Source organism: Impatiens glandulifera, chromosome 1, assembly GCF_907164915.1.
Source record: "Impatiens glandulifera chromosome 1, dImpGla2.1, whole genome shotgun sequence".
Classification (NCBI taxonomy): Eukaryota; Viridiplantae; Streptophyta; class Magnoliopsida; order Ericales; family Balsaminaceae; genus Impatiens; species Impatiens glandulifera.
In genome coordinates this window covers 76,462,794-76,474,652 of record NC_061862.1, presented here as the reverse complement: position 1 = coordinate 76,474,652, position 11,859 = coordinate 76,462,794, and the positions used below count along the sequence as shown (strand labels likewise).

The following is an 11,859-nucleotide window of genomic DNA, read 5'->3' as shown; positions in this document are numbered from 1 at the left end:
TTTGTTAGATATATATATATATATATATATATATATATATATATATATATAAATTATATATATTACTAGAGGTAGAAAAAGATTACGAATATACTTTTTCAAAAAGAACAATATTCTCGAGAGCATCCAAAGCTATTATCCTCTAAGCCTCGTTAAACAGATTGCGGCATTAACGGAAAGAGTTGTTGAATCCTAAGAGAGAGGGTCACTCACATCCTACCGCAACGAGTAATCTACTCGAGGAGGTGAAATCTCTCTAAGGACAGTGCCCATCACGCCTCAACTTTATCTCGATAAGTTTTCATAAATGTTCATTTAGATACAATCGTTTGTGTAACTTTATTTTTCCTATCGTATCCATATAGATCTATTTTTTTCTAACAAAAATATCGTGTGTGCATTGTGTTATTTATTTCCTCTTTTACTTGTGTTTTATCTACTCCTGAGTTTTTCAATCAAGTAGGGAATAGAATATACGTTTTTCCCAACACATTTCCCCCCACATTTACTCACATGTTTGTTTGTATGCTCTATCATGATTACATTCTCTACAGGTAGGATATTTCTGCTCAGTCTGTGAATATGTAGTGAAAGATTCAGAAACTATTTTGATCATATCAATGGAAAAAAAACGTATGTAGATCATAATTCATCTACATTTTACTCAGAACTATGCTCTTATTGATTTTTGTTGGTTCTTCTATAGATCAAAGAGCTTTGGGCATGTCTATGTGAGTGAAACGGGCATCCCTTGAGAAGGTAGGTAGGTGGTGGTATTGCCTTTTGAAAATCTTATTGGATACAGGAAACCATTTTGATCGATTTTAGGTGGTTTCAATTTTCATGTGCTCATATACAGTTATCAAGTTGATGGTGCTCAGGTTCATGAGAGATTTGGGGTTCTCAAGAAGAAAAGGAAGGATGTAAAAAGATTTACAGAAGAAAAAGGTATTATTATTGTTAATGTTCTACAAAAGCTTCTTATAATGGTTTCATTACATTCATATATGTTAAATGTTTCTTATGCTAGTAGATTTGGACAAAAGGATCTTGAAACAGCAACAAAAAGAGGAGGAACGTCGCTCAACCGAGATGATATAAATCTCGAGTTCAGGGCTGTTATATAGCACTTGGTGTATATAGAAAGAAGTTTTACCTATAGACATTATTATATGTGATTTGGCGCTTTGAACCATGATATGTTATATGTATTATTGTGTAATGATTTTTAAATATATTATATACATATGTTTTTACGAAAGTTATGATGACAGACCAATTACAATTTATTTGCTATACATATGTTATTAGATGTGCGACCATATTAAAGTTTTCAAATAAATTTGTAGATGTTTTCTTGTTCAAACCCAGATTTAAAATTGGATAAGGTGTTTTCAAATAATTTTTAAGAGACAGAACGCTACATGAAAAAGTCTAGAACCATTGTCAAATTAGAAATCTAAATGACTAAGCAAACATTGTTGTAGTAAGATAACATTTTCCTACAAGTGCAAAAACATAATTTAACTAATCAACCGCCATTGCTTCATAATCACCTACAACTTCCTTCCCCGCACTCTCGAATTTCATCATTTGTTATCCAGTTTAAATCTTCAATCATACACTTTTGTTTGTCCTCAATTGTGTTCTGAAGCTCATCCACTTGCAAGAGATAAACGGTTTTCAAACACTATTTTCAATTGCCTTCAGACACTAAATTGAATACAATCTTCCTTTTGAACCAAAACTTAATGGATTCGTAGAAAAATTTGAGAATATCTTAGAGATATTTCTTACTTTTGTACTAGCCTTCCCTTTTTTTACAATTGGAACTCCCACCATCCAAATAAAGAAGTCTTTTGACAGGGGGAATTCAATTGATTCCCCAAAAATTATCACAAGACAAAGCACAAATAATCCTTGGTCAAGATGGACATTTCGCGTAAGTATAATACGCGTAAATGTAATTCGCGTAAGTGCAATTCGCGTAAGTGTAATTCGAGTAAGTGCAGTCACAGGGGCAAGACGGACATTTCACAGGACGAAAATGCTCTTTTTGCAAAGTTTATCCGACGTGGTCTATTTTTAAAGTTACACCCATTATCAGGGCCATTTCGTCAAATTTCTCAACGACTAAGGCTGAATAAACATTGCAAAAATGACATTTCTTTTTAAAACTTTTCACATACATGAATGGATCATTATTGCAATGTTTTATTAGGCTTGAGTCATTTCTTAAAATCCGTGGTCATTATTAGGATCATTTCGTCAAATTTCTATATATATATATATATCAAATTAAGAAAATAAATATAATATAATGAGAATTTATTTATTTTTAAATATATTTAAAATAAAACAATAAAAATTATATTATAATTTAAATCTTCATCCAAATTATAATTTACTCCTAACATAAAAAAAAAAAAAATCATCTAAAAAAAAAAAAGCAAACCCTTTATAGATAAAGACACTTAATATTCATGCCATCAAAATAAAGAAAAAATGGTATCTATACCTTTTTCTCATACGTAGAAGGGGCAAAATAGTAATTTTTTAAAAAATTATTTTTTTACTCAACATGTGAGAACAACGGTCCCCAAAACAGATAATCCCAAGTGCCAAAACGTATATGTTTATTTCTGGCCAAATTTTAGATGATTAGCACTTAATTAAGTTAGTTCATTACTTCACTGTTCTCTATTACTTTGGCCTGAATAGGGTGAATGATGCTCAAATTATATTGAATCATAATTGTGAACTTGAATTATTTCTTTTTCGTAAAATTGATATTTTGTAAAATAAAGGTATTCTAGTATATTATTTAAGATAAATATTTATCATAGCAACTTATTTGCTGATATACTAAATATTCCGTTAAATAACGAAAGCACAAATAAAAAAAAAAATTATATGTATATATATATATATATATAACTTGAAAGTTGAAGAAGGCCTCCAAATGTGGAGAACGCTTGTACCTCATCCGTTTTCTTCTCTATGTTGTGCATTTCCTCCCCATAACTGTCAACCAAGCTCCTCGCTCGATGCGTTTTCCTACCATGATTCTTCCTTCATCATAATAATCTTACCAATATTCGCTTTAACCACTCAAAAATGGCAGAAGGAAATTACGTTAAACTCACTCCCGATCAGGCTTTGCAAAACATTACGCCTGGAGAGCTTAACCAGCCCATCGACATCGCTCGGGTTCTCTCCTCTCTCTCTTTCTCTCTTTCCGACTCATATATAAAATTGTAGTTTCGATCTCCATTTTCCATAACTCTAAGGATATTATCTTGGATCTGTATGTGTATTTATTGATTTTACACACAATAAATATGAAGAAGTATCGTAAAATCTTCAGAGTAGTTCTAGTTTGAGGATCATTTAAGATAGTTTCATTTTGTAAGGAGATCTGGAATGAATCTAATTAATTAGCTGATGATTATTCCAAGAAGAATGAGGACTTCGAGATATTGTGTTTCTAGTAATGTTAGAATCACTTGTTGTCAAGTTTGAAATCAAGTTATAATTCTAACACTATCATCTTCATTGATTGATTCGTGTTAAAGTTTGAAAAACTTACTCGTATGAATTGTGACTGAGGACAGATAAATGCTCGAAGATGTCCTGAATGCCAACAAACACTTCCTGCAACGTACCAGCCTCCTGCAGATGAAGATTGGTCTACAGGGGTTTGTAGCTGTGCAGAGGATACTGAAAGTTGTATGTTAACAAGTAGATTAATTTCATGGGAAGTTAGCACTACTCATAAATAAATAATGAATTGTGTTGTAGGTGTGACGGGACTGTTTTGCCCGTGCGTGTTATTTGGTAGAAATGTTGAAAATTTGGTATCCGATGTATCGGAAAGATCTGCTTGTGTTGGACATTTGATATGTATTGAAGGCGGACTAACAGTTGCAGCTGTAACAGCAGCTCTCAATGGCATTGATCCACAAACATCGTGTCTTATCTTCGAAGGCCTCTTCTTTGCTTGGTGGATGTGTGGAATCTACACTGGCTTGGTTCGACAATCTTTACAAAGAAAGTATCATCTAAAGGTAACTCTAACCACTTTTTTTTTTTTCTTTCATATAACAGTTTAAGAAACTTCTTCAAAATCCAATGGGTGCAGGATTCGCCGTGTGATCCATGCATGGTGCATTGTTATATGCATTGGTGCGCGATTTGTCAAGAGCATAGAGAGATGAAGGCACGTTTGTCTTACGAATTTGCAGATGTTGAGACAGTAATAGATCCTCCACCTGCTCAAGAGATGACTGTTGTTGCTTTAGCAAAGGACCAACCATCTTCATCTTCTTCTTCCAATAAAGATTCTTCTACTTCTTCTATTGTTGTTGCCAAGTAATATGGCCTTTAAATATCATAAGAATCTCTCTACTAGTAAGAGGCTAAGAGATGTTATATTTTTTTAAAAATTTTGAGCTATAAAGATTTTTGCTATACATTTTGATTGTGTGGATAAACAAACCCATGATATAAAAGAAAATGTTATTAATTCTAAAGAAAGACCAATAATGAGAATTATCATCTCAAGGAATGTATTATTATTATTATTATTATTGATAAATGTAGATAAATAATCACATAAAAGCTTCTCGATGGTTAGTTGGGAGATCTAATTCGGGTTCAAATGCAGTCAAGGGAGAAAAATACTTATCTACCATTTCTTCACATACTTGTTCCAGCATTGGAGGATCCCACTGCAAATCAAACAAGTATTCTTTCAATACAACAAATTAGCTTTCAAATTTTCAAACTTTACCATACCCTTAACTACCTTGGGAGTGAAGTCTTTCTCCACCAGTTTTGCTCTAACACCCTGATCACGATAAAATGGAACATAGTCAAAATAATTCAAAAAATCTCGATCATTATCCAAAGAAGTCTCTTGATACAGGTTTGAACGAGAAAATATCAAATGAATATGTCTAGTTTTTTTTTTTGCAACCCTTTCATTCTCGGGAGTTGGTTAGGTTAGCACGAACCCCACAGTCATGATCCCTTTTTAACTCAGATCATTTAGGTAAGACCCTTGTCACTTAGTTATCCTCGTGGGTTGAATATATGACTAGTTAAGTTATGTTTCAGAACATTATCTCATATAAATCAATGTCCGGATTAGATATTTAAAATAAATAATTGTTACGGACCGGGATAGCATTTTATATCTTCCTCAATTTTATATATCAACTAGAGATAATGATGAAGTTCTCTTCGACCAGAAAGATGGATATGCGCTATTGGAAGAACTCAGTCTGGTTGCAAAGATCGAGTCTATTGGTCAAGGTGATGATCCCTTATATGTTATAACAATATTGAAATCAATTTGGAGAGAGTAAGGTAAACGTGAGCTATCCTATTACATATTAAGTTTTAGGACAAAAGAAAGGAAGGGCCTGAAATCTAAACCCTTGTCCTGCTAACTATTATATAGTCAAACCATGTCCACTACACGTTACAAAGCCAGTGAAGGAAGTTTCGGCATAATAGGCTTCAATCTATTCGCAAAGTTAGAATCTTGTAAAGAATGGTGCAAAGGCTGATGGGTCGGAAGCTGCTATAGTGAGAAGGATTTAATACGGTGTAGTGTGGGATAAGCACAGTGGAATTGCCGTTAACCCTCGGGTTGACCTCCACTGAAGGCGCAGCGGACAAATTGGCAGACTCCGTTCCCAACACCATTGACTCCTAGACTCCGAGCCAGCTCCATAAAGTGTTTTCAAATGGTACTTAAATATTTTTGAAAGGATGAAACACACAAAATAGGGGATCGAACCCACGACCTTCCGCTTAATTCGCTTAAAAGTCTAAACCACTAAGTTAAACTACACTATTTACATATGAAAAAAAAATCTTTCAATTAGATTTTAGCAATTTTCCAATAGGATCATGAGGTGACAGAATACGAATAGTTCCAAATAGACTCAACAAAATAAAATTTCAAACAGGTTGAGATGAGAATCTGCACCTCAGAGAAGTCATTTGAGATCTGTTTGGACAAGGCTTGAAGTGACATTCTATATTCACGTGTCAAGCACTGATCCAGTGTTTGAAATCTACCTTCTCGGATCTGAGCAGCCACCAAATTATTTTTTGATGATTTATTTATGCATATAATATGATGGATGAAATTTAAGATTTTTTTACTCACAGATCTTAATGAAACTTTCAAGCTCAGTGGCGCCGCTTCTTTTAATTTATTAAGCGTTGCATAACACCACCCATCATCATTTGTTTTCCCCGCTTCACATTCCTAACATAGAGAATCATAATTCATTTGTATTACCATTTTGTACAATTCAATTGAATAATCAAAATAACAGTCAATAGTTTATGCAATAAGTCATAGCCATTACCAAACTATCAACAATTTCTTCAACTGTGTCGTGTCTAAAACATTTGTCAATGATCACGGTTCTGAAGAAGAAAGAAACAAATACGGTAACTGAAACTCAAGATGGGGTTAAAAAAGGTAAAAGAAAAATAACCCAATTGTTATTTGAGGCTCGAACATTAGACAAAAAATAAATAAATTCTTCACTTCGCGACTCCCCCCTCCCCACGCATAACATCGCAATTTAAACCATCAGGCTGTAATGACCAACAATCTCGTTTTCAAACCTAAACCCTAAAACCCATTCCGTTCAACCTCCCCGAATGATTGGGTCTGCTCGAAATCGCGAGAAGTTGAACTGATGGGGTTCGGCCATTCGGGTTGGAAAAGAAACCGTTGGTCGCGACAGCCTATAGGGGTCGAAATCGAGAATGTTATGGGAAAGAGAAAGTCTGGAAGTGAAGAAACAATTCATCTTTTTTAATCTAAATATCATTTCATTTACGGATGTGACTAATTAATAAAAGAAAATAAAATATCACGGCAAAGTAAGAAGATGAACATTTCCGTTTGAAACAAAGCTTCAAATAACTAAAATTGTGATAGTTTGAGCTTCATACGATGAAATTAACCTAAGTTCAAGCCCCCTCAAGTTAGGATAAAAGAAAAAGGATACCATACCGATGAAGTATGCTATCTTTATTAGGGTAAACAACATCCCCATATTTTGAGAGAGTGTTTTCTATTACGGAGAGATCATCAGTCATTAGCTTTCCAAGTTGTTCCTCAATTAGTGGAAGTTTCTGCTTAAGAAAAAACTAGATAAATGCATATAGTTGATATATATATAAAAAAGAAAAGGGAATACTATGAATCGGCTTACTTCATATTGAAAATAATGTGTAGCTAAACCACATCCCAACAATTCAACTCCATTAATTTTGTCTCCTGTAAGAGCTAGGTATTCTCCTGCAAACATTGATAACTATTGTTTCATAAGTTCATAATTATTTGCATGGGCAAATCCAATCTCTTCATGAACACTTCTGTTGCAGAAACTTAAACCTTGTTTAATGAAAGGTTATATGGATTTAAACCAAATACCCCCTTATCCCATATCATTCAAATCATGTCATCAACTAAATACCCTTATTTTATTTTTTTGTAATATTTTAAAGTATTAAATACAAAATATATTTTAGTCATTTATCACAAAAAAACCCTGCACCAAACAAGCTCTAATTGGTTAATTTCAAATAATCTTCTTTGATGTAGGTTAAAGAAAATTAAGACATTAATTATTAATAAAAAAAATTTAAATGTACAAGGTATTTTGGTTGATGATTTGAATGATGTGAAACATGAGTAAATTGTTGATTGGATGGTGTGTTATTTAAAAATAATTTCAAATAACCCACATCAAACAACGGATTAGAAAACAATAATAATAAAATTATGGAAATTAGAATAATTAGAAAATGTGGAGTTTAATTAATTAATATAGCCCCACTCTTAAATCAAAGTAAAATTTCATTGAATCTGATTGAGTCTGTGTTATGAAAATTTCACATGCTTTTGGTATAATAAAAGATCGAGTATACATGAAACAAACCTAAGTGACCAGGAAGATGTGAGAGGTAAAATGATGCCCCAGCATCAGGATGAAAACCAATTAAAGTTTCAGGGGTAGAAAAAACCTGCAATTCACAAGATGAAATATATATATATATATATATAAAAAAGAAAAGTAAACAAATACAGAAAAAAGAAAAGAAAAAGACAAGTATGTGATACAAAATAGAGATAGGGTTCAAAGGACCAAACACACGATGACACATAGCATACTAGTTATATGTATTAGATAAATATTATTGGTAGGTTAGAATAATTATGTTATGCGTTTAGATTATCTTCTTAGTATTTGATTTCTAATAGGATTAGATTTTAACTTTATAAATAAGATAATAGTTTTATCTAAGTCTCCTCTCCAAATTTTGTTACATTGTTATATCATTGTTGAACATAAAATTGGGTAAAAGGATACAAACTTCATATGTATATTGTGAAAACAAATCAAAGTTAGGAGGAAAGCTACATTGCACAGACATTGGTTATGGAGTTCAATAAAGGTGCTCAATCAATCAATTGTCTTGGGCTAAATAGAGAATATAAGAAACAATGTTAGAAACAATAAAAAGTAAAAGGTTTATTGACTTACTGTTCTACTAGTTGCAACCTTGAACGTTCCAGGTATGGAAATCCCAGCCCCACCACCCATAGTGACTCCATTCAGAATGGACACCTAACAAGATATTTTCAACTTGAGAATTAATTAACCACCAGCTAAGGCTAGACTCAACCTTTTCTTTGGAAAGAAGAGCATGCTAGCTACTTTGGACAACTAATCCTATTTGTTAATAATAAATTCCCCACACCAATATACTCCTACATACTAAGCTAATAGTGAAAATGCTGAAATATGTACTCCCACATATCAAGCATGCCCAAGATATTAGATCTAACATAAAATGATGAAATACATCAAATCATCGCATATAGTCTAGAAGAACCAACCTATAAAGCAACAAGTAAGTCAAAGTAAAATAGAAAATAAATGGATACTCACATGTGGTTTCAAATAAGTACCCACAAGGTACATGAAACTATATAATGTTCTAAAGAATTCTTTACAATCTTCTAAATTTCCTGCAGGGAGGAGAAAATATAATTAGTTTATTATTTTAAAACAGTGATAACTGGGTATTTAAAAGTATTGGATGAATATTCACAACAGCTTAATGCAACTTTAACATTTAAAAATAAATAAAATATTTGGTTGAGGATTCTGGGTATTATATGGAAAACATTGCCAGCTCATAATAAGTACATGACCATATCAGCAGATTTGACACAGTTAAGTAGAGAAACAGGTTGGATGGAATCATGGAGAGATAAGAAAAGAATGACTGATCAAAGTGATAATAAATCAGGGAACACAATATCCAACATCAGTTTTGTAATCTGGAAGAAAGAAATAATGTATGGTTCTGATAGAAAGCTAGACAAAGTTGTTCCACAATCTTTTGGCACTTAAGAATTCTGAATACATTTCCTCCAGTCTCACTAAATTGTAAGAAACAATGATTGCTCTTTTGGACTACCGTGAACCTCATTTTTCATTACCTCAATATAAGTTCACACCATCTTCTATTCAAAACAAAGTCATACACAAGATTGACAGAGTTTGTGCATTTCTTAGTCAAGTTGATCAAAAACAGCATTCATTTTTTTAATAAAGAAAAGCTTTGTTCTAGTTTAGAAGACCTGGATAATACTCATTTCAACTCATTCACATCTTATACTTCATGTCTTTCAACTTCTTTACAAAATCTCTTGTGTCTCCTTTTATCTCTTATGATTAAGATAATCAATGAATAAATTTGAGGGATTTTAGCATCACTCTCACTTAGCTTGAGATTGTAGTTATTTTCAAAATTACAGTAGCAGTTTTGAGTTTTCTACTAGAAAACTTCATCGATTGCTAGAACTCCATTTTTTATTTGCACTTTAAAGAAGCAGCTATAAAATCAATCATTTGAACAATAAACAAATCTTAGGAAATAAAAAAGTGCAGCAGTTTAGTTGAAGGTTAACCCACCACTATTGACAGTTCGGTACAGGTAAACAACGTCACCCCCAGCACAAAATGCTCTGCCACTGCCCTTAAGAAATAAAAAAAAAACGAGCAAGTCATTCGCTCCGTAGTTCTAAATCAGCATAACAAAAACTCCAAATTGGAACAGTTTACAAGTAAGAACTAGAGATCATCATAAAGCTAGTAGAAACATAATCTCCAAATGGAACAGTAGTTTACAAGTAACAAGCTAGAAATCCACGTAAGTAGTATTAAATTGATTTCTCCTTACCTTCAATACCACAAAACCGATGTCAGGATTTTCTTCCCAAGATTTGTACAATTTATGTAACCTCGCGCCCTAAATATGACAAAAACACGACATAACTACGAGCAATAATGCTAGCAAAAGAAGAACAGCATCATGAGTTTCGTCGAGCAAAACTTATGAAACAATCGCATATCTAGGGAATTGCATACTGATCAAACTACTAAACCAAAAAGAAATATAACGCACAATAATGCTAGCAAAAGAAGAACAGCATCATGAGTTTCATCGAGCAAAACTTATGAAACAATCGTATTTCTAAGGAGGAATTGCATACATACATACATACATACAGATCATCAAACTACTACTACTACTAGTTAACCAAAAAGAAAAGAAAGATAACACGCACAGTTGCAGTGTTGAGGGCATTGAGAACAGAAGGTCTGTTAAGAATTGCGGTTCGGGAGCATGCACCGCCTTCCACGAGTACCTGTGTAGTAGGTGAAGTGAAATCAAAATCAAATACAGTAATTTGTAATAAGATATGGAAGGAAGCCGATTATTCGACTCGTAAATGCTGCTCACAATACTGTCGGGATCATCTTCGAGGGCGCTGTTAGCATGAGAAACGATGCCTTTTCTGTGGGAGAAATAGCTAGATCTACTAAGACAACGCCAAACTAAGGAAACTGGTTTCACTCTCTGCATATCTCCCTCCTCTCTTTCTCTTTCTCTTTCTCTCTCTCTCTAGAATCTCAGATTCTCTGCAAGGTAAGCTATTTCGCCAAATATTCGAGTAAGTTGTGAATTATAACCTATAGTTCAATAATCACGATGAACAAGGTTTTTTTTTTTTATCTTTTTCTTAATTCTTCTGGATTTTTATATTAAAAATCAATAAAGAAAAAGTTTAAAAAACATTGATTCAAAAGGTTGAATTTGATTTTCTATCAGATGTAAGATGAAAATTTGAAACCATGAAAACCAACCGAGTTGTCTTTTATATAATTTTATTTTATAATTTATTATTATATTTTTTAAAAATATTTTATTAACGGTGCCCATGGAATTCCCCGAAACCAAATAAACCGAACGGGGCGAGGATGTTATTAAAAAAATTCCCGAAATAAAAACGGGACGGGTATGATAAATATATTCTCCGTCCCGAACCGCCCAATTGCAATCCCAAATTAAATGAGATGAAAATATTACAAAAATGTTTTAAAATTATTTAACATTTAAGTTTTGCATTTAAAATAATTAACAGTTTTCGAAAAGATGATATCAGTTGTTTATTTGTTCCCGTCACACAACAGGCAGCTCATATTCAGGAACTCCATATATATATTTTTTTAAATGATTCATTTAATAAAAAATCGTTTAAGCACAACGATCAAAACATGACATGAAAAAAAGTTATTTACAAATTGATTACATTAGAAAAATTAATTGACACGAATCCACACGTTTTCCGGATCTAATCTTCGACATCGTCATGAATTGATAATGGCATTGTGAATAATTTTTAACGGTCTACTTTCATTTTTAAAAGTTTTCCGATTTCTTTTCAACTAGATAATCCACTAGAAA

At 32.7% G+C, this 11,859-nt stretch overlaps 2 protein-coding genes across 2 annotated transcripts; one reads left to right on the top strand and one right to left on the bottom strand.

Moving 5' to 3' along the window:
- Positions 1-2,978: 2,978 nt before the first annotated feature.
- Positions 2,979-4,469, top strand: LOC124918952 (cell number regulator 6-like). Its single transcript, XM_047459038.1, has 4 exons — positions 2,979-3,210; positions 3,615-3,729; positions 3,802-4,067; positions 4,142-4,469. Exons 1-4 carry the CDS (start codon positions 3,118-3,120, stop codon positions 4,373-4,375), a joined length of 708 nt encoding a protein of 235 aa, XP_047314994.1. The 5' UTR covers positions 2,979-3,117; the 3' UTR covers positions 4,376-4,469.
- A 39-nt stretch (positions 4,470-4,508) lies between these two features.
- Positions 4,509-11,061, bottom strand: LOC124918951 (3-hydroxyisobutyryl-CoA hydrolase-like protein 1, mitochondrial). The gene is made up of 14 exons (XM_047459037.1): positions 10,855-11,061; positions 10,679-10,759; positions 10,291-10,359; positions 10,023-10,086; positions 8,991-9,070; positions 8,583-8,666; positions 7,977-8,061; positions 7,248-7,333; positions 7,046-7,167; positions 6,387-6,447; positions 6,182-6,283; positions 5,999-6,100; positions 4,808-4,849; positions 4,509-4,730 (listed from the first exon to the last, which is right to left on the bottom strand). The coding sequence occupies exons 1-14, from the start codon at positions 10,975-10,977 to the stop codon at positions 4,611-4,613; spliced, it is 1,221 nt and encodes a 406-aa protein (XP_047314993.1). The 5' UTR covers positions 10,978-11,061; the 3' UTR covers positions 4,509-4,610.
- Between the last annotated feature and the right edge of the window lie 798 nt (positions 11,062-11,859).